Below are 22,696 nucleotides of genomic sequence, written 5' to 3'. Positions count from 1 at the left end.
GTGTGAGAAACGACAACAATGAAAAGTTTGATCAGTGGAGTTTAATCCAGTTTGTTATTTCATACATGTATGCTGGTTTGAAAGAGACCAGTTTCACTGTGTGCACTCAACCAAGAGCAGAGAACCGTTTCAGTAACATTCAGTCCATTCTGACTTCACCTTAACAAATGCTTTTGAATCCCTAATGAATCTTTTTAGGTGTTTTGGTGCTTAAACATACTGCCCTGTGACATTCATCAACTGTATAGAGATTTTCCTTTTTTGCTGCAATGGGAAGTTTCTACTGCAGAAGGTGTGTCATTATAATGAAATGACTGCTGGCCATCTTTGAATATGACAGACCACGTGTGGTGTAAAACCAGCAAAAGGTAATTCACTTGTCCTTCTCATAAAACAAGACACGAGTTCCTTCTTTAATATTATGAACAGCAGGTAAATATTTAAAGCAACGGTGTCATCTTGCAAATAGTGCGTTTCACTGTTGTTTCTTTGCTATGTAGCAAAATTGCTCTGCTATGTTCATTCTCGCAGTGTTCAATCGTTTCCCTGAGTCACTGACCAGGTTTCTGTCTTCTAATGTCCATGTAATTGTGTTAACTATGGAGGGACAAGGAAAATGAAGTGTGGTGTGGTCTGGCCACCGGCCTTACACTTGTTTTATTTTATTAAGCATCAAATATTTAAAATGGGGTTTAAAAAATGTTTATTTTTAAATTAATACTGGGAAATTTTTGTTGTTTTTTTTTTTTTTAAACAAAAGAAATGGGACACATCTGTGTGGGCTCCATTAAAGCTGAATGATATATACAGACCTTTTCCCCATTTTCAAGAAAGACCTTAGAGTTTCTCAGTCAAAGAGTGGTCCGATTGCATTAATAAAGCATGGCTCCACGGTAGAAGTTCAGGTGGCTTAGCTGGCCTGCCTGCAGTCCAGACCTGCCACATTATGAAACAAAAAATAAAGAAAGAATAGAATAGAATAGAAAAGAACAGAAAATATGACAGAGGCTCTGAACTGTTGAGAAGTTCAAGGTCTACATCAACCTAGAAAATATTTTGCTTCCAACACAGTTCAAAGAGCATAATTTATAGATGAGCTTATGCAATGCAACCCACGATTTGTAAGCAATTTCATTTTTTTGTTATTTAGGCTTTATGCATTTCTTTATGCGTTGGGTGTCAGAATGTGTGGCAGCTGATGTGATCTAGTTGCAAAATGGTCTCCAGTTTATTGTTAGTTTCACAAATGTGAAAGACTTTTTATTTTAATGAAAGATTCATTAGGGAATACAAAGATGGCAACGCTTGGAACTCCAGTCTGTATCAATCTCTTCCCAAGAGCACAACAATTCAGGTACTTCTAGACATAAGCTTGTTTATGACACGTCATTCTCAAGATTTGATAAGTCCAAGTATACAAAAGTTGTTTAAATTGGCATCTAATGCTCACATACCATCAATATAGTTTCATCAAAACCACAAGTTTCCACTGTGATCTTATTTTGAAATAAGCTTATACCACGTACAGTAAATAACCATTCATGCTGTGGTAATCATCTCTGAGAACCGCTACACATTTACAGATGTCCAAAAGAAAAAGCTCGCCTCTGCTATATGTATCACATGGTTATGGCTATCTTTCATCTTGCAAAACAAATGTGCTTTATCCACCCACTAAGAGTTACTGGTAGAATTAACGTCATACACAACGAAGGTCCCGTCAGACACTCTGACGTGAAGGCATTTTCTCTGTCGTTTGGCTTTGTGTAAAAAACTGGTGTTTTACTTAAGGGGAGGACTGGCTAGCAATCGGTAATTTCATGAAGTTTTTCAGGAAACAACTATTTTCTTTCAAAAGAAAAAAACATGTTTGTATTTTCAAACAATGAAAGTGTACGTAAGGAGACTTTTTAAAAGTAACTAATCCTTGAGTAATTACAAAACCTTCCTCTGTGTCAGTGTGCTGCTCCTGTCTCAAAGTTGTGCTGTTGACACTTTCGTGCACATGAAGGGGAGTACAAATCGCTCCAATTTCTTTTTTTCTATTTCTTGTAAAATCTGAGGCCAACAGAGGTAAGGTGTTTTTTACAGGCCTGTCAGTGTGCACGTATGTTTTTCGTGTTTCACTTCAGTTTGACTGTAATTACAGTGTATTTAGAGTGTTTTCATCATCCATGTGCCACTGTGTGTACTGGATCTCACTTGGAAGTGACAGCCTTCTTAGTAACACTTGCTCTCCTGCTTCCTCCACCTCCCGCTCCTCCTCCTTGCCAGAGATGGCTGGGGATGGTGAAGGCGTCCACGCTCATGCCCATCGTTTTAGAGGGGATGGCACTAAACTGCTTCCTGTCTGAGCTGTATTTGTAGATGGACTCCACCTGAATGGAGCTAACCGTCCGTGGGCCCACCCCAGCCAATCGCGCAAGCTCCTGGGTGTCAGGGTTCATGGTGTAAACGCCTCGAAACTGGCAGCTGGAATCGCGGAAGAGGATGAGGAAGTGGTTGGCAGGACTCTTCTCCATTTCCTGAAGTTGGAAAAACATGAATAAAAGATGCAGTAAGCACATGTTGCATCTGTGAGTATGGTCTACACCAGGCATGTCTAAAGTCTGGCCCGGGGGCTGATCACAGACATCGGTCAGATTTTACACGGCCCTCGCTCCTACCTTTAAAATGCATTATTTATGGCCTGCCACCACTAACAGAATTAATAAAGTGTCATTTCTTCTCACCTCAGTGTAGCAACCTCAGTAAGTCACTGAGCTACTGATATTCAGCTTCAGGAGATAATTCTGTTATTCTACTCTCTATATGTGAATGAAAAGCAGATTTATTTTGTTAAGGCTTCAAAACCAGATCACCATAATGAAAATGTTTGTGTTAGTAAAGTAAAATGTAAAAAACAGCACAATGTTTATGCTTCAAAAAAGGACGTGAAGGATTATGGGTGATTTTAATCAATATGGCGCCTACAGTTACAGAAATAGCAGAATTCACAATGAGCTTGATTAAAAGTGAAGTAAAATGAGTCCTCTACCTCAACAATCTTGTTTTTTTGAGACTCGTTGACCTTCCCTGCGAGGCAGCAGCGAGAGAGCGCGTTGTGAATGATGAATTTATTGGACTTGAAACTTGGTTCCTTGAAGAGTTTTGGACCTGAAATGTAAAAAAACAAAACAGACACGCTGGTTTTTGCAGACCAACTACAGCTGAAAGCACTTGGCTATTGCTTACAAGTACAAAGGAACCGAGTGATCGCGTTGGACCTGCTTAACGTTGTACCTGAGTATTCTGGGGCAGGTGAAGTTCCATTTGAACCACTCTCTGAGTCCTTCTCTCCATTTGTCAGTCTGCTTGGTGTTACACAACCTGAAGGTGAATCAGGGCGGGTGCTGCAGAGAAACCAAGAGTGCCCTGGTCGCATTATGACATCATAATAGACAGCAGAGGTAGGCAGATTGATCCAAATATCGTTAGTATCAATATGAATGTTGATACTGTATTTAAAATCTCGCTGTGTTGATAAACTGCCCTATAAGACGCTCGTGAAAAAACAACAAATTGTTGCATTATTGATGTCAACAGATTTGCCAGCATCAGGAAGTACAGGTAGTATATTTTCTAGCATGCCGGCTACTTCCTGATGGATTGGAGCAATGTATTGAACATAGAGGATAGAAACAAACTAAATTATTGAAAAACTATAAATAAATCTGCAATCCACAACCAGAATTTTCTTTTCTGAAAATTTTGAGTTAGTAAGTTAAATAACTCAAAGGTAGGTATCAATATTTAAGTTAATAAGAACAAAAACAAATCCTATTTTTTCTGACTTTCTAACTTTATCACTGGAATTTCTGATATTTCACTCGGATGCAAACACCTGGCCAACTAACCAATGCTGCAATTTCTTAAGCTATGCTTGTGCTGCTGCGACCTGACAATGCAGCAGTGTACCTGCGGAGTCTCTTTGTGGGGTCACCACCATTGTTTCCTGGTTCGTCTGTGGCTGCCAGGTTGAGTGAGGAGTGAGAATAGACTCTGGTCAACTTAGTACCTGGGGAAGCAAATGGTAGAACATAAAAATATTTCAGTCATTCAAATAGTGTAGAAATACTTTTTTCGAAACTATTTTGGCTTTACCAGTCGCTCCCTTGGCGGGACTCAGAAATAGCTGCGTTTCCTCTCTGGTCATGCTGCGAGGCCGGGAGCGGCTTTTCTTAGTGGGAGTTCGTCCTTGGTTAGTCGATTTTTGCTTAAGAACTTTGTCCAGGTGCTCCATGAGTCTGAGTTGTTGCCGCCATGCGTACTCCCCCCGTGTAAAATCTCCACGGCGAGCTGGAGTAGCCGGAGGTGTAGGAGAAGGTGAGGTCGTGGCTGCAGGAGGTGTGCTGGAAGGTGATGCCGCTTTTTTTTCTGAGGATGCTAGTCTAAACCCAACCAAACAAATTTAGGTTAATTTTACACACGTGCAGCTCAAATTTGGACTTGTTAATCAACAAATTCAAGAAAAGCAAATCTGTGGGGATTTACTTTGTATAGTTGCTTTCACAAATTTATAGAAACACTACCTGATTTCCCTTTCTTGCTCATTCCACTGTCTCCTCTTCTTTAGTTCCTCTGTTCTCTTCTGCTGTCGTTCTAACAGTACCGCTCTACGTTGAGCCATCTCCCCTTCACTGTGAACCTCGTCCTACAAACAAAGAAGCATGTAATTCATGTGCATCCAAAATACACTTTTCCTTGTCCATTCTCTTTTGCAAGAACTCACCTTGAAAAAAAATCCAATTCCTCCTTTGGCTCCCACTTCGTTCTGCTCTTCACCTGGTTCTAACATCTCCGCCTCTCTTGCATGTCCGCCTTTCGATCCAATTTGTTCTTTTGGCACATCGCTGTCTTCTATTGCCAAATTTAGTCGCTCTATTGGATCCAAAGGTTCGGCAGGGAGTCGTTCTGCAGGTTCCACAGCGGATTCTGTGTGGTCGCTCATGGAATCGGAGGAGAACTCCTGCCCCTCATCAGTTGGTTCATCGCTTCCCCCCTCTGGTCCCCCAAGAGATGATAATGATACTTCAATCAGGCTGCATTGCTTTCCCGCACCCGCGGCTCTTCCTCCTTCACCTCCTGTGCTGTACGCAGCAGACATGGACAAAGTCTCACTTTCAAATGAGCACTCAGAAGGAGCACCAGAGCTGCTCCCTCCAGCAGCTCTTAGACGATCTTGCCTGGGTTGCGGCAACCCTCCAATGACCCCTGTGTCTTCCAGCTCCAACTCCAGGCTAAACTGGGTGGGTGTTTCACTTGAGCCTGTGTCTGAGGTGCTCTCAGCGGCCTGTGGCTGCTGGGTAGCCTGGGGAGACTCCTGCGGAGTCCGGGGTCCACCGATACGGAAGGAAGAAGAGGTCTGTACCTGACACTTGCTGGGCGACACGCGCCGCAGGTGTGGGAGTGTGTCCACAGTTTGGGTTGGTGTCAAGACGCGATTGAGCGGAGGGAATTTAAGTTCGGAAGGCCGTGGGTGAGGCTGGTGTTGGATACGTGGATGGTGTTTGGGGCTACGGGGAGTAGACTGACTCTTAGTGCGAGAAGCTGGGCAGGAGGAAGATATAATAGTTTTTGGTGATGTGGAAGAGGAAACAAGATGAGACCGGCGTGATGGGGAAGAAGCAGATGGAGCATTGGAACCAGCAGGAATCACCCAAGCTTTACTGGTAGTCCTGGTTGGGGTTTTTGTCGGAGTTCTTGGTGGTGTTTTTGTTGGAGTGTGAGGAGGGGTTTTGGATGGTGTTTTGGTATTACTTCTAGTTGTTGATTTTGGAGTTGTTCTGAGCATATTTTTGGGTCTTTGGTTGCTCATGAGTTGCTGTTGCTGCTCGGTAAGTTTCTGCATGTCCTTCTGTAGCGACTGCAGAGCCTCACTGAGTTTCTGCACCACCTCGTTGTATTCCACTAAAACGGCTTCCCCCACTTTCTCTGTTCCTTTTTCTATCTCTGATCCTTTCTTACTTTCAATAGAGAATGTGACCTGTTTCTCTAACCGCGGAGGATTGGAAACAGATGGCTTTTCTTTCTCCTCCTCCTGTTTCAGTTGTTCCTCCATGCGAGTGAGACGCTCATCAAGGGTCAGATTATCATCCGCTGCCTCACCTCCTCCTTCTCCTTGCTCTCTTTTCAGTTGAAGGAAAGCAGTTTTTCCAAGCCGCTGCCTGTGCTTGGCAAAAATAGCTTCGATACGTCTTTTTTGAGCTTCGATGCTTTTGCGTTTTTCCTCAAGACGAACTCCCAGTTCCCAGGCCTCAGAGCCAGGTTCCGGACCTCTGGGACCTGGGCTGTCCTGGCACCCTACTGCACCTGCTGGGGTGGAGGGTGTGTTTGGAGTTGCTGGGGTTGTTGGAGTCTGAGCAGAAGCCGACTCTTCCCCAGTAGCAGCAGGGTGTCTTCTTCGGTTGTCTCGTCGCTCAGCAAAGCTCGTCATGCGTGGACTGTTGCTGGTGCTGTGGTTTCCCTGACGACTGCTACTGGGTCGTATGTTACCCGGGGCGTTTCTGGGCATATCGTCCGATGCTTCCGAGGAGTCGACGCTGCCATCTCGCAGTACAGAGTCGTCATCACGTGACATATCAGAACGTCCTGACCTCTCCCGGCTTTCTCTCCTTCCTTGCCTTTCATTGCCGCCCACTTCTCCTCCAACTGGCCGGTAGAGGATTCCGGAGCGACACGGAGCAGAGCTGCTGAGCTGGGGATTATCCTCTTCAGGCGAGTGCAAAAAGAAACCTGCTGGAGCTCCTTCAGGACGTAACCTGGGCTCTGGCCTGTCTGCCAAAGCTCCTTTCCCACCTTTCTCAGGTACCCTTCCCTTCTTCTGGTCTTTGCTGCCCGGTCTATGGACGACCTGCATCGCCTCCTCAATGGTCGGCAGCTCTCCCATTTGTGCAGTGTGTGCATATGGACCCCAGGAAGAGCGCTGCGATGGGGCTGAAGCGCTGACCAGGTGGCTGAGATCCTCCGGAGGGCTGTACGGGACACGAGTCATCCCTGCTGATGTCATCGGGGACGTCATTGCCGGGATGGCGGTGGCGAGGCTGTCAGTGCTGACGGAGCGAAAGACAGAATCTATTGGGTTTCCCATGACAATGTCAACATCACTGTCCAGGCCAAATGGGATGCTGAAAGTCACTGCTGACAGAGGACGACTGCAGAGAGGTGGGTGACAACGGAATGATGGATAAATGGATGAGTTGCACCAACAAGTATGGAAAAGCAGAGTCCACGGAAGCCAAAGTAAGAAGATTAAAAAAATTAAGATAAAATATGAGAGCAACACAACACTTACGATAGAAACCACATAAAGGGTTTAAGGATATCTACCTGATTTGTTTCTTTGTCCAGCTTTTGTTTTCTGCAAAGAAAATAACTCATAAGTCTCACACAACGGCTAATTGCACGCAAATGCAAAATAGCAATAGGCATAAAAGATGCGTGCCCAGTAACTGTTACCTGGTGAAACTGGAGAGGAGATGGGTACAAATGGTTGTTTAAAGATGAAAGAAGGAGAACCGCTGAAAAGGGACAACAGTGTTACACAACACAGCCAATTTTTGTCTGCAGATCATCTGCAGAGGAATGGTTTATTTGAAGAGTTTCAGTCAGGTTTCAGAGCTCAGCACAGCACAGAAACAGCTTTAGTGAAGGTTACAAATGATCTTCTTATGGCCTCTGACAGTGGACTCATCTCTGTGCTTGTCCTGCTAGACCTCAGTGCAGCGTTCGATACTGTTGATCATAATATCCTATTAGAGCGATTAGAACATGCTGTAGGTATTACAAGTACTGCGCTGCAGTGGTTTGTATCATATCTATCTAACAGACTCCAATTCGTGCATGTAAATGGAGAGTCCTCTTCACACACTGAGGTTAATTATGGAGTTCCACAGGGTTCAGTGCTAGGACCAATTCTGTTTACATTATACATGCTTCCCTTAGGCAGTATCATTAGAAGACATAGCATACATTTTCACTGCTATGCAGATGACACGCAGCTCTAACTATCCATGAAGCCAGATAACACACACCAATTAGTTAAACTGCAGGAATGTCTTAAAGACATAAAGACCTGGATGGCCGCTAACTTTCTGCTTCTTAATTCAGATAAAACTGAGGTTATTGTACTCGGCCCTGAAAATCTTAGAAATATGGTATCTAATCAGATTCTTACTCTGGATGGCATTACCTTGGCCTCCAGTAACGCGGTGAGGAACCTTGGAGTCATTTTTGACCAGGACATGTCCTTCAACGCACATATTAAACAAATATGTAAGACTGCTTTCTTCCATTTGCGCAACATCTCTAAAATTAGAAATATCCTGTCTCAGAGTGACGCTGAAAAACTAGTTCATGCATTTATTACTTCCAGGCTGGACTACTGTAATTCATTATTATCAGGATGTCCAAAAAACTCACTGAAAAGCCTTCAGCTGATCCAAAATGCTGCAGCAAGAGTCCTGACAGGGACTAGAAAGAGAGAGCAGATTTCTCCTGTTTTGGCTTCCTGTTAAATCCAGAATTGAATTCAAAATCCTGCTCCTCACATACAAGGTCTTAAATAATCAGGCCCCATCTTATCTCAATGACCTTGTAGTACCATATCACCCTATTAGAGCGCTCCGCTCTCGCTCTGCAGGCCTACTTGTTGTTCCTAGAGTATTTAAAAGTAGAATGGGAGGGAGAGCCTTCAGTTTTCAGGCCCCTCTTCTGTGGAACCAGCTTCCAGTTTGGATTCGGGAGACAGACACTATCTCTACTTTTAAGATTAGGCTTAAAACTTTCCTTTTTTCTAAAGCATATAGTTAGGGCTGGACCAGGTGACCCTGGATCCTCCCTTTGTTATGCTGCAATAGATGTAGGCTGCCGGGGGATTCCCATGATGCATTGAGTTTTTCCTTTCCAGTCACCTTTCTCACTCACTATGTATTAATAGACCTCTCTGCATTGAATCATATCTGTTATTAACCTCTGTCTCTCTTCCACAGCATGTCTTTATCCTGTCTTCCTTCTCTGACCCAACCGGTCGCAGCAGATGGCCGCCCCTCCCTGAGCCTGGTTCTGCCGGAGGTTTCTTCCTGTTAAAAGGGAGTTTTTCCTTCCCACTGTCGCCAAAGTGCTTGCTCATAGGGGGTCATATGATTGTTGGGTTTTTCTCTGTATCTATGAAGCGCCTTGAGGCGACTTTTGTTGTGATTTGGCGCTATATAAATAAAATTGAATTGAATTGAATTGTGGCCCATCTGTTTGACTCAACAAATGGCTTGATTAGGTCCTGTTTGACTGTATTCAGATTTATTTCAGTTGAGTGTTATTTCCTACCCTGTAGTAATTTGGGTTTAGTGACTGGTCTTTTTTTTAATAATATTTCTAACCACTTTTTGTATATGTACTTGTATGTGTGGCATGCTGGTACCTGTTGCTGTTACCAGTGACGGGACTAATACAGTCAGTTAACCCTGAGACATCTGAAAGGTACAGAATGCAGTGTTACAGTCAGTGAACAAATGTGCACAAAGCCAGTAAAGCAAAGAAGTTCTTATTAACGTGGTGAAGTCACAAACCTGTGAGGTCAATGGGCTGTACGGGCTGGACAAAATCAGGTTTCTTGATCTCAAACCACTCCAGCAGCTCTGCTATGAAGCTCATGATGTTAAGCTGAGGAAAAGAGTGTGTTAGCGTGACATATGGACATTATGAAGACAGCATCAGCACTGAATACATTGCTTTAATGTCACGCCTCAGATTCAAGATAACTATATTACTATAACGATAAGATAGACCTTTCAGACATAACATTATGACCACCTGCCCAGTATGGTGTTGTTCCGCTTTGCTGCCAAAACAGCCCTGACTTGTTGAGGCACGGACTCTACTAGGCCCCTGAAGCTGTGGTATCTGCACCAAGATGTTAGCAACAGATCCTTTTACTCATGTAAGTTGCAATGTGCCTCCATGGATCAGACTTGTTTGTCCAGCACATCCCACAGGAGCTTGATTGGACTGAGATCTGGGGAATTTGGAGGCCAAGTCAACACCTCAAACTCACTGCTGTGTGCCTCCAGCCATTCCTGAATCATTTTTGTGACAGGCCATCAGGTAATGTCATGCTACAATGCTTAGGTACCTGGTACGAGTCAAAGTAACATCCACATGGATGTTAGGACCAAAGGTTTCCCAGCAGAACGTTGCTCAAAGCATCACGTTGCCTCTGCCGGCTTGGCTTCTTCCCTCACACACCATCATCCACTTGATATAAAAGAAAACGTGATTCATCAGACCAAGCCATATTCTACCATTGCTCCATGGTCCAGTTCTGATGTTCATGTGTTCATTGTTGGTGCTCTCAGTGGTGGACAGCGACCCTGACTGGTCTGCAGCTATGCAGCCGCATACACAACAAACTGTGATGAAGTCTGTACCCTGACACCTTTCTATCAGGGCGATCGTGGCTGAAGAGTTGGGAGTTTGCCTTGTAATCGGAAGGTTGCCGGTTCGAGCCCCGGCTCGGACAGTCTCGATCGTTGTGTCCTTGGGCAAGACACTTCACCCGTTGCCTACTGGTGGTGGTCAGAGGGCCCGGTGGCGCCAGTGTCCGGCAGCCTCGCCTCTGTCAGTGCGCCCCAGGGTGGCTGTGGCTACAATGTAGCTGCCATCACCAGTGTGTGAATGTGTGTGTGAATGGGTGGATGACAGGTTGTGTAAAGCGCTTTGGGGTCCTTAGGGACTAGAAAAGCACTATACAAATACAGGCCATTTTACCATCAGAACCAGCAGAAAGTTATTTGGCAATTTCGTAATGGACTGGTTCTTATACAGTGCTTTTCTACTCTATCTGATATTAGGCATGCAGACTGTAGCAGATCGAACCAACAACCTTCCAGTTAGTAGGTGATCCACTCTACCACCTGACCTACAATAGTTCGTCTGTTGGATCAGACCACACAGACCAGCCTTCACTCTTCACATGCATCAGGTGGCCTTGGCCGCCCATGACCCTGTTGCTGGTTCACACATTTTGACAGATACTGATCACTGCAGACTAGAAACACCCAACATGAATTTAGATGCTTTTTAAACCCTTTTTAAAGTTTAGCAGACGCTATGGCCCAATCATGCAGCCATCACAATATAGCCCTTCGCTCAAATCTGTACCCTTGCCCATTTTTCTCTTGCTAACCCATTAACTTTGAAGCCAAAGTCTTTACTTCCTCTCTAGTATATCCCACCAACTCACGCTATGATGAAGAGACGATCGGTTTAATTCACTTCACCTGTCAGTGGTCATAATGTTATACCTTTTCGCTCTAAAAGCTGGCTTCTGTTGCCCTCTAGTGGTTTAAATTGAAACCAACTGGTTTACATTCAGACCACAAACATTTTTCAGCCTATAGAAAGGATTAAGTTAGGAGTAAACACCCATACAAAGTTTCTCTGTTAACTAACAACAGTTTAATGTCAGAGACCGTGACGCTTACATGCAGAGTCAGTGGCGCGTAGAGCATATCCTCCACAGCAAGGGGGCAGCAGCTCTGCAAGCTGCTCTCACAGAACTCTTTGATCAGCTGCAGGTTGTAGAGAGAGTCAGCTACTGACATGGTATCCTTCAGACACACATCTGGAAGGAGTAAACAATGAAAAACAATGGAACAATGCTGCTTCCAGATGTTTGTCAAAGAACTTTAAATATATTTGCTTCAAATCAAGATAAAAGATGCTTTTTTTAATGGCAAAATCTAAATAGAGAACATGAGAGGCACTATTGCGTTTTGTGACTATACTGATGTACTAAAAGTTACACGAAATGCATTAACAAGCAACATTTACAGGAAATTGTATTTTAAATTACAGCCCTATCACTTAAGCTGTTGAGTATTTTGAAGCGCACATTAACTAAATATAAATATTTCATCATCCTATCTGTACATCTATGCACATCTATGAATGTGTGTTAGTGTCTGAGTTAACGTGTACCCTCTAGAGGCAGCAAGCTGGGGCAGTAATAGTGCAGCACAGCAGCTATTGCGCAGCCGTTAGACAGATCTTTGACCGCAGAAACCAGAGGGAAAGTGGGAGTCAACTTAGACTGCACTTTGTCCTTCCTATAGCGGATCTGGATAAGAAAAGAGAGGGAAGGAGAAGAAAATTGACATAGGGGGGAAAAAGAACGTTTTGCAAAAAAAATAAAATAAGTGAGACTAAGAGTATACAGGCAGGGAAACGGGTTGTTTTTAAAGGGATTCAGAGAGAGACTCAGAAGTAGCAAAGGAAATATAAAATCAGCCAGCGTTGTGTTTCCGTCAGACAAGAAACAAAAGCATTGACTTAAAGTGTGAAGCCAGCCAAACGCCAGGAAAAACTGCAAAGAGAAGAAAAGCCCATAGAAACAAAGCACAAGACCAATGATGCCTCAAGTTTGTACACATATAGACACAGCAACCAGAAGGTGCAGTGCAACAATTAAAAAGGGACATTGCAAACAAAGAAAAAAGACTGAAAGAAAGACGTGAAAAGGAGGATGTTTGTTTTTCGGTGTCCATGCAGTGGTAATGGGCACTGATGACACTGTGAGCCTTTGCTTCTAATTGGCATTGATTAAATGAAAAAAGTAAAAGAAGAGAAAGAAAAGGTGAGTCTCGCAGCTCAGACGCCGCATCAGTCTTTGACGTCCACATGAGATAAACAAACCCAAAAACAAGGCATCTGTAACGTAAGCTGACTGTTCCACAGCCTTGTTGGAGCAGGACAAAGAAGGCGCGTTCAGCTTCAAAGGGTAGCACGCAGTGGCGCCGTGCCTCCTATAACAAGGCTCTGTAACACACAACGATAACTATGGAGAAGTTGTGTTAAAGGCTAATGAGTTTTAAAGTGATCCATCCAGCCTCGAGGTTGGAGTGGTGGTTAGCTCGCAGTCAGCTGTACGGTCAGTCACTGGTCGACAGCGTGGTAGGTGAGGTGTGGCGATTGGTCGGTTTGTCGGTCAGTCGAGTGCAATGGTACGGGAAGCGGGGGTGGGGGGAGAGGGTGAGAGAAGAGCGAGGTGTTATACGTTACCACTGGCGGCTTATTCCCCGACTCCTTCAAACAAAAAGCGATAGCATGCTGGATGGGGGATGGCAGAGAGAGGGAAACAAGCATAAATGACAAGGGGGCCGCTCATCATGGGAACCGCCACACCAAAAAACGTCTGCTCAGGGGGGAGAGGACAGAGCGATGGAGGAGGAGGAGAGGAAGGGGACAAACCAAGGGAGCACAGATGTCTTTTAATAACCACTTAATAAAGGTCACTTCACCTCTGTCGCCTCCTTCTTCAGCAACTCCTCCTCCACCTCGCCTCTAAAAATCTGGCTCATTTTGAGATGAAACTGATGACTGAATGTAGCAACGTCAGAAACACCCAGTGTCCAAAACAGCATCAGTTGACAATAATAAGGAGTTTCGGGACATAATGGGGCAACAGATCGGTCAGCTGGTATTAAGATAAGTCTACTGGACCCTTTTTATGAGGAGACAGGTAAAAGGTATGTGTGGGCATTTCCAGCAGGCACAATAATGTCAGCCGTAGCAGATGGACAGACAAAGAGGACAACAGAGAAGAGAAGAGTACACTTACGGGGACTAGTTTCCAGTACCACCGGGTGGACTGACACTGCCAGAGATCAAGGAGTGACAGAAACAAACCGAGGGGAGAAAACAGAAGAAGGGCAAGGTCAATGTTTGAAGCTGCAGCAACATAGCAATGAGGCACATACATGCTTTATTACAAGTCATCAAGCATGTGAGTATTTATGTGTTTGTTGGCGGTATTTTACCGAGTCCTGAACAGGCTGCAAGTCTGTGCAATTCTGTGACTTAGGCGGCTCTTCTTCTTCTGTGCTTTCTCTTAGCTTCTGGTTCAACTGCAAATGTAAGACAAACACTATTACAGTAGAACTCACATGATTTCAAAGTTACAATGTTTTATCACAAGAAATAAAATGTTTCTTAGCCAATGCTAGCTAACGTGCTAGCATTAGCTGATAATGAAATTATAATGATAATTTCTTTAGCTTAATTAGCAAGTTTCACTATCCCAGCTGTCATGGCGTGAGAGATGGGGGACATCATGGACTGTAAACAAGTCTGCCCATTTTACAAGATTCGTTCATTCCACGAGTCAGAAACAACAATTATCCAAGATACGTTCACAGGCTAACAACATGTGATTGACACGTCGTCCTCCCCTCTCTTGTCACGCCCAGAATCAAAACACCATTCAGTGATTGTGGAAATAGTGATGCTTTAAACCAGTAGAAACCAGTGGTTGTCATCATAGTAGTTATGTCCGTCTCTTGACAGCATCCATCTGAGGATGAAATGGTCATGTAAATCTGCATAACTTTGAATCTCAATACAATTTCATCTAGTGAGGTTTTTTTATGTCTTCTCTGCTACAAAGACCAACGCTTCTTTGTGTCAGGTTGTAAACGTGTTTATTTTTGTTGTAAAGCTGGACATTTTAACAGTCGGTGTGGATTGATTCGCTTTTGGAGCTAACCTCAGGTTGCCACTGGAGACAATGCAGAGTCTGTGGTATTTCAGCATTCAGATTCTCATGACTAGTCCTGTCAGTGATGTTGTGTTATGTGTGATAACTTAATCTAAGGCTTTAAACCAATAAAAACCATGAACTGGGACAGAAGTTGAATCTGCTGAGACCAGCAGAAATCACCGATGTTGTGTTCTCACCCTGTTGACCCAGAAGAGCAGTCCATTCTCCCACGGCGCTCCAACACCCATCTGCTCCGCCTCCACCGCCATTTTCACCTGACCCACCGTCTCTTTGGTAGCCAGTGACATCAGCGAGTCAATAAGGGCGAGGTGGGCTTTCTGCACCAATCAGGGAGAAGAAGGACCATTTAAGCACCTGAGTAGCTGGTATGACTGAGACTGAAATGTTGGCACAGTTGGAAAGGCCAGTCTGAAGATCTGACTCTTTTCCTTCCTGTAAATGATCCAATCTTACATTGGAAACCTCCTATAAAAAATGTTTTTAAATTGTATTTAAGTGACTATTCAAATGCTACCTGAGATGCTGAAAGCATTCAACCACTTGCAGGTTGAATTTAAAGTAGAAAATACGCCATCATACAAATACACAACACACACCGTTTTAATAGGGCTACTGCTAAGGTCCTCCTCTGTGACATCGGCATCCTGGACCTTCGGAGCGAAACCTTTCTTAATGAGGAACTGCAGGAGGGCAGAGTTATCAGCTGGAGACCCCTGCGATGCTGGCTGAGAGACCCCGTGTGCCTGGGCAAGCAGTGCCTGAGCTCTGCAGTAGATCTCCGGGGAGAGAAGCAGCTTGGAGACAGCCGGCTTGAGGTGCTCTTGTTCATACTGGTCCTTATAGAGTGGATCGCGCAACTCCACCGGAACGTTCTCTGAAAAGAAAAGGACATTCTCACTTTGGTTTTTGGAAGAAGAGTCCATATTAGCAAATATTAGCAGCCAACAGGTCTTCTCCTGTTGGCTGCTCTCTTTAGGGGTCACCACAGTGGATCACCTGCCTCGCTCTCATTCACATGGTGGTCAGAGCTCACTTCACAGGCCAGATTTACTAACACACTGTTCCATCACAAACTGGGTTTTTGTTGGAATTTACTAAGAGAGCACAGTGACAAGAGGTGGGAACGTAGAGCTTTTTGCAACTGACCCTGTCGCATTTGTGATTCTGGAAGTTACTCTTTCAAGGCACAAAATATAGAGAAGGGACTATTTAAATCAAGCAGATATTCTTAATTGTACAGATATTTAACACTGAATCACACCTATTACAAGGTAGCTGTAGCTAAGGAGGTAGAGCAGGTCATCTGCTGATTGGAAGGTTGGTAGTTTGATCCCTGGCTCCCTTCAGTCTGCATGCCAAATATCCTTGGGCAAGATACTAACCCGAAGTTCTTTGCTGATACATCCAATGGAGTATGAAAGCTAGTTAAAAAGCATAGAAAAAAACGTATTTGAGATTTGACTTCCACGCTATTTTGGCCTGTTCAGTAAATCTGACCTTAAATCTTCTTACAATTAGCATATTAGCTTAATGGATGCTGCTAGCATGCAAAGGTAAAGAGAAAAATTCTTTATGAAATATTTTTAACTGCCAGTTTGACCAGTAGCAGCTTTTGAAAAAGAGGTTTGAGATTAAAGCACCAACTTCTAGCTCCTCTTTACACACCGATCAGGCATTACATCATGACCACGTGTCCAATAAGGTGTTGTTCCCCTTTTGCTGGAAAAACAGCCCCGACCTTTTGAGGCATGGACCACTGAAGGTGTGCTGTGGTATCTGGCACCATGTTGTTGTCAACAGATCCTTTATCCTGCTGAAAGAGGCCACAGCCAACAGGGAATGCCGTTTCCATGAAAGGGTGTACCTGATCTGCAACAATGCTTATGCTTAAAGAAACGACGCTAGATGCAAAAGATACAACTGTGTTTAGAAATTCAAAGGACGGTCACTGAATGGTGCAAGCTGTACACTCATCTATTATCTCCAAGCCGAGATCATTGAGAATAAGAACTTGTCCACTTTATACAAGAGCTACATCTCTTAGGTGCATGTGAGCCGATATATATGAGGAGAAAACACTGAGCTTTCCTGTGCTGTGCTCTGGGAACGGTAAAAACTGCCAGATGGAATTCTGATGCAGAGAAAGGCTTTATGAAAACACTGCCCAATGTAAAATAAAGGCCGCAGCAGTCACACAGGCTGTTTGCAGCCAGCCTTGTCACATAAACTGTGGAAAAATATAAATAACTTATGGAACACACTGAAGACGTATTCCCACAATGGAAATCTGTGACGGAAAGCTACAGAATCTGACTGCAGGAGGCAATAATGTCATCATCTTCATGTACAGCTCAGCTAGGTTACCCAGACAAGAGAGTGTGTGTTTGTGAACATGTCCAGTCCGCTAGGAGTTGGTCAGTTCATAGACACATACACACTGTGACCACAAAAACACACAATTCCCTGACTGACCCATATTCCAACTTGGCATGATCTGGAAGACTGGAGTAGATTTGAAGGAACTCTCAGAGCTCGCATGACTTCCGTTCACTCTGCAGTCAGTCCCTGATCTCTTTAAGTCTCTGCCATTATTTTCTACCCCCTCACTTCTTGATCCGTCCACACACATTTTCAGAGTGACCCGCAATGAGCGCCACAACTACTCTCCACTGTCGTAAGGCTTACTTATGTAACTGAAACTCCTCCTTCCTATGCTGTGGCCCATTTCTCTGAGGAGAGGAGACAAAAGATTTGACGAGCACATCGATTACACTGAGCACACACTGCAGTGCAGTGTGACACACGCGCACTGTTTTTGGGGTTGGACCCCTTTGCCTTTCAGACTCTGTAAAGAGAGCTGGGAGGAAACAGGACTTCGGTCACTATGGGAACGATGAAAATGGAAAGTGGCCATTTGTCCCAATCACAGCTGAGGCAATGAGACTGGACTGCAGAGTAGGGAACATTACAAACAGGACTGTGGAGCTATCCATTTAAATCTTTCTACCACAGTGCAAACACGTGTTTAGGGAAGCAGATATGGATTATTTTCTCCATGGATTGACCTGCTAATCATTCTAAAAACAATGAACAATGTCCAGGATAGATTTCCAGAGCCAATCTCAGACTCTTCAGACTCTTCAGATTGTTTCCTTGTGCAACCATTATCCCAGAACATGAAAAACATCCTGTTCTATCAAAGAAAAGCAGAATATTCCACGAGTTAAAATGGGAATTTGTAACATATAAGCTTGAAAACTGAGAGAAGGTACTAATGTGCTTGAATTCAAATGGTTCCTCTGTTTAGACGAATTTAAATTCATGTTGAGTTAAAGTCCACTCATCATTTCAGGGTTACATTTGCTGAAATTGATGATTTCCTTACTACCAGGGAAACCTATGAATGTCTTTCAGGACATAAATTTAAGTCAACATTATTTTGGGTTGCATCTGAAAAAGTTGAATGGTTGCTAAATCCCCAGCACTCACAGAAGGTGGTTCAGTTCTAGTTGGTGTAGACCAAACACAGAGCTAAAACTGATGTGAACACATACGCATGTGGTGACTCTCGGTTTGTCACTTCTCGTGAGTTAGAAATATTTTATTGATGATGCGTGACTCCTGCTCAGACAGGACAATCCTGCCAAAGAGGACTGACTCTCAGTGAGGCCATTTCCTGGTTAAATAAAGGTCACGGAGTCTTTACTAGAAGACTATTACCTAACTTGACTTGGAAACCACATGATACCAAGAAAAAAATACAACTGGTTTCATAATGTCTCTGTTTGTTTTAAAGTGACACAATCATTAGATAACAGTCCACTGTTTGGGTGGAATAATAAACCTCGTCAGTGTGAGGACTGTGACCGGTGCATGAATCTCATGTGCGGCTTTATTAGTGCCATTTTCTTCGGGGCTTCCATTAAAAATTCGACAAGACACCCCAGTGGACATTTTCCAGTTGACGGATAACAATGAAGCCTCCCTGCTGAGAGGCTTACAGCTCATCTCTCCTCCTCTCTGCTGTCCTGCACTGATGGGGAGGCCAGACACAAATGTGATATGAAATTCTGTCTAAAGCCATTACTGCAGCAGATAACCTGGATTATTACATGCGCAGGTTTGCTACTGCTTAGTTAGCCTGCTGTGTGACATCACTGCATTAGCCAGCACAGTCTGAACCTTCCTACATGCACATTATGTGAGATTGGGTCTTGTCACATTTATCATGCTAACAGGAGGCCGGAGGTAGCCACAACACTAACCAGAGCAATAGCAGCTGGCAGGATACTGAACTGCTTCAAAATCAAATACGGTTTTGTTTTGGTCGGTTGGTCTGATCAAATGACAAAACTGCTGATTGCAGACCCAGCCACGCAGCATGATGTCACCCGATACAGAGCAGGCATAAAGTGCACAAAGACCAAAGCTGACCTAACATTTCTTTCACAGTGTAACCAAAATCTAAACAACGTGGTCTTCGTGAGAGGTGGTTTAACGCAGCAGGATGCTGCACCTACACCTGCTTACAGCATTCAGAAACCCTCTGCATTCTTTGGCCTGTTAATGCAGGGAGGAGGTGGCACTTGTGCCGGGTTTATTCAGAACTTCTTCAGGGAATGAATGCGTGTGGTGCAAGAAAGCCATCCATTGTCTTAGCAGCCCCACTGTGTCACCTTCACCACACCGTGCGTGCGTAACAGTGACACAAATATTATGCGGTCTTGACCCATTTAGAGCAGGCCCACGCATGAGCTATACATACACATTTCCCAAATCCACAAAAAGCCCAACAAATAAATTTGCCCGTCGTTACAAATCTCTCCACAGGCCTGACTGAGCCCGGCTCTGACAAAGGCTTTGTTGTCCGGTTCCTCCACGCATCACGCACCACTGAGGAGATTCCTTCTGACAAGCCTCGTGCTCACGTCAAATAATTGGCTAATATGATAACCTGCACGCGCTGTGGAAACTGCACACCCGATAGAGGGGGGAGACGCAGGCCCAGGTTGACCACGAGCATCGTCGGGGCAGAGGATGATAATGATGGATGACGCGGAGAAGGGCTTTCCTTTGAAGGCAGATAGCGGGGTTAGACGGACTCGGAGCTGCATATGGAGCGGGATACAGCGGGATAAATTATTAAGCGCCCCACCCAAGATGCGCCTCAGCTGTGGGTAGAGGCTGGAGGGTACCTGCAGAGCCGTAGGATTTCGACAGCAGCCACCGAACGCTGGCGCAGATCTTGGCTCGATTGAAGTCGTACTGGTCCAGCGGTTTGATCTCCGGCACCGAGAAGGTCTTCTTCATCGCGCTGGGAGAGTCCACCATGGCTGCGGTGTACCGCACCGAAGACACGGAGGCAGCAGCAGCAGCACCGGGGAAATGTGAGGAGGAGGGATGGAGAAGGAGGCGGGGGAGGAGGGGAAACGGAGGAGGGCTCTGCGATTTAGACTGAAGACAAACAAATGAATGATAATAAATCAGTTATCACAAACAGAGGGTTGATAATAGAAACGTGGTCTGCTGACAGATTTGTTTCTTTTAAAAAATAAATGTCACACTGGTGCCACCAAGCCGGCTCCACGCCCCCCTAAACGTCACAAATCAGCCAATGAGGATGTTTCTCAGATCGGCGATGCTCTCCGCAGCAGCACAAACAGCACTAACAAACCTCCGCTCCGGTTCACAAGAGCACATTGATGGAATTACCCGACGCCACTTTTCAGCCTGTAGACTCGGCATAAACGCGAGTAACAGCCTCCTTCCTCCACACGGCGGCGCCCTTGAGCAAGGCATCAACTCGATCACTCACACGATCACTCACTACATCTGGAAAGTATTCACAGCGCTTCGTTTGTTCCACATTGTGTCATGTTACAGCCTTATTCACGTTCATTTTCACACCGTATTCTAACGCAGTAACCTCAAAGAGAAAGTGAAAAGTTTGCGTGAAATTCTTGCAAATTTTACCCAAGCGTCACACAAATGAGTAGCTTTACTATAGCCTACCGAACCAAACTACAGAAACAAACAAAAGATTTTATGATAAAAACAAATTGAAGCACTCTGACACCCCCATGAACCTGTGAACCGAGGGCTAGACCTTACATAGATTTGTCACCCTAAGACCCTTACATGGTCTTGTTATTGATAAGTTTTTCCTCCCATGTGATAGTTAACCTAAAAACCACAGTCTGATGCTCTTATCTGGTTGGGCCCTTGGAGGTTGAAGGTTTGCATGACCACAAATTATGAAACAGCTGCCTGCAGACAGAAGAAAATGCTGAAATTCATTCAGTGCCAGCTCGGCACCCTATGAATTTAGACAACCAAAACATTTTAGCGAATATAACCAGTGTTAGGTGTTACAAACTCAGGAAACAGGAAACCACCCTCACAATCAAAACATCAGCAATGTGCTGCTAAAAAAGCCATGCTGCAGCACAGCTTAAGTCTTAACACACAAAATCTCAAAGAATCTTCGTTTTATGGAAGCATTTCTCTTGCGGCATCCAGGAAACACAAGAAAACCGTTTAAGCTTGAATGTTTTAGAAAGCTTTTGCACTGTGTAAGAAACTGCAGGAGCTAGATCTCGTGTGAGCAAACATCATGCCCAGAAACCTGCAAACTGCATCAGGAATCTGGTTGAAATGAAACTGGGTGACTCTGAGATTTCTGAGCAGAGAGGATAAAGCCGAACAAGAGAGAGTGAGAATGTGAATGATTTATCTTCTGGATCAGCGAGCTTCCGTTTTATTTCAGTTCAAACCTTCTGTGACACAGGACCCAGGGTGAGGGGGTGCTTGACATTGTGCTCAGTTGTTGTTGAAGTTCATCCAAAAAGAAAAAGAAAACCCAAACAGAAAAGCACAAAGTTCAACATTGATCCACAGGGCACTCCGGTTAAATGTAAATGGACAGTTGTGTAAGTGCAAAACTGTAATCAGCAAACATACATGTCATATTCATAAGTGTCCATAATGGATTTTTAAGAGGGAGACATGCCTCTTTGACATAGCAGAAACACAAGCAGAGTCAGCTCTGGAGAATGTCACAGAACAGGTTGGTTCTTCCAGGTTTTTCTGTCTGTGTTTGGTGCATGATCACATGAAAAAAGCCCAGTCTTTGTCACAGTCAGGAGGACAGCGGTGTTATCTGATGTTGATTCTTAAGAGACTTTCCATAAGGGTAAGTGTTGTGTAAATGTTCGTTATAAGCAAGTCTCAGGTTTAAACTCGGCACAGACGACACAGAAAGTCATCCAAAACATTTGTTCGGTCTGACTGTGGAGAGCACTCGCGGTACGTAGACTTCATTACCCTGGCTTTCTGCCTGGAGGTTTTAGTATCAGATAATATAGTATGAAGAGGAACTGATCTTTGTTATACTTTTTACCTTTTGAAATATAAAAGTTGTCAGTTTTGATAACTCTTTCTGTTGTACTTCTACTACCAAAGCTACTTATTGTATGTGAGTCATTGTTGCAAATAGCAGAGACTGAAGTGATAGTCCAGAGTGGAGTAACATTAGTTTGAACAGTGATACTATTTATATGTGCATTTTGAGTGAAACCTTAAACCCTAACCCTAAGTAAATGTGACAGGAAAGTGTAATCAACACATCTTCAATGTGTGGTTTCTGGTCTGTGAATAGTATGGTAATTTCCATATATGGCTTGTGAAATTACCATACTATTCATATAAATCACCAAACTAGAAATTTAAAAGCACACTATATTTCTGTATATCTACACCTATATAAATACCTATCTATATTTACACTGGTCAAAAAATTAAAGGAACACTTAGACATCAGATCTCAATTGTAAAAAAAAAAAATAATAATAAAATCTTCTGGATATCTATACTGATACGGACTGGATCATGTGTTATGAAGGAAAGGAAACTACAGAGGGCTGAAGTTAAAGATACTGAATATCAAAGTGGAAAAACTATGCAGGCTAGTCCACTCTACTGAAATTTACTTGCAGTAACTCAAATTTGTCTTGCCCTCACATGCTTGTACACATGCCTTATAACATTGTAGCATGCACCCAATGAGACAACAGATGCACCCCCCCAGCTGGATCAGGGCATCAC

The 22,696-nt window shown here is 44.0% G+C and overlaps 1 protein-coding gene across 3 annotated transcripts; it reads right to left on the bottom strand.

The window, feature by feature from the left end:
- Positions 1–59: 59 nt before the first annotated feature.
- Positions 60–20,230, bottom strand: LOC146667669 (calmodulin-regulated spectrin-associated protein 3-like). Of its 3 annotated transcripts, XM_085409320.1 has the most exons (20): positions 19,789–20,230; positions 15,190–15,467; positions 14,770–14,910; positions 13,854–13,940; positions 13,655–13,690; positions 13,096–13,143; positions 12,016–12,154; positions 11,520–11,659; positions 9,606–9,699; positions 9,458–9,509; positions 7,498–7,559; positions 7,369–7,399; positions 4,772–7,193; positions 4,572–4,693; positions 4,144–4,430; positions 3,958–4,057; positions 3,283–3,392; positions 3,038–3,156; positions 2,203–2,525; positions 60–936 (listed from the first exon to the last, which is right to left on the bottom strand). In XM_085409320.1, the coding sequence occupies exons 1-20, from the start codon at positions 19,922–19,924 to the stop codon at positions 873–875; spliced, it is 4,791 nt and encodes a 1,596-aa protein (XP_085265446.1). In that variant the 5' UTR covers positions 19,925–20,230; the 3' UTR covers positions 60–872. The 3 variants fall into 3 exon arrangements, with proteins under 3 accessions (XP_085265446.1, XP_085265447.1, XP_085265448.1); XM_085409321.1 differs by having other exon boundaries at positions 60–2,525; XM_085409322.1 differs by lacking the exon at positions 13,096–13,143 and having other exon boundaries at positions 60–2,525; positions 19,789–20,229.
- Between the last annotated feature and the right edge of the window lie 2,466 nt (positions 20,231–22,696).

This window comes from Rhamphochromis longiceps, linkage group LG6, assembly GCF_057381845.1.
Source record: "Rhamphochromis longiceps isolate RC_006_pf linkage group LG6, R_longiceps_female_GT1.1, whole genome shotgun sequence".
NCBI classification, from domain to species: domain Eukaryota; kingdom Metazoa; phylum Chordata; class Actinopteri; order Cichliformes; family Cichlidae; genus Rhamphochromis; species Rhamphochromis longiceps.
This window is presented reverse-complemented; position numbering and strand designations above follow the sequence as displayed.

Coding starts and splice junctions, on each gene's coding strand:
- LOC146667669 (XM_085409320.1), bottom strand. CDS start 19,924: ATGGTGGACTCTCCCAGCGCGATGAAGAAGACCTTCTCGGTGCCGGAG. Junction 7,560..9,457: donor GTCACTGGTAACAGCAACAG/GTACCAGCATGC, acceptor GTCCCTTTTCAG/CGGTTCTCCTTCTTTCATCT. Junction 7,400..7,497: donor CTCCTCTCCAGTTTCACCAG/GTAACAGTTACT, acceptor TTTTCTTTGCAG/AAAACAAAAGCTGGACAAAG.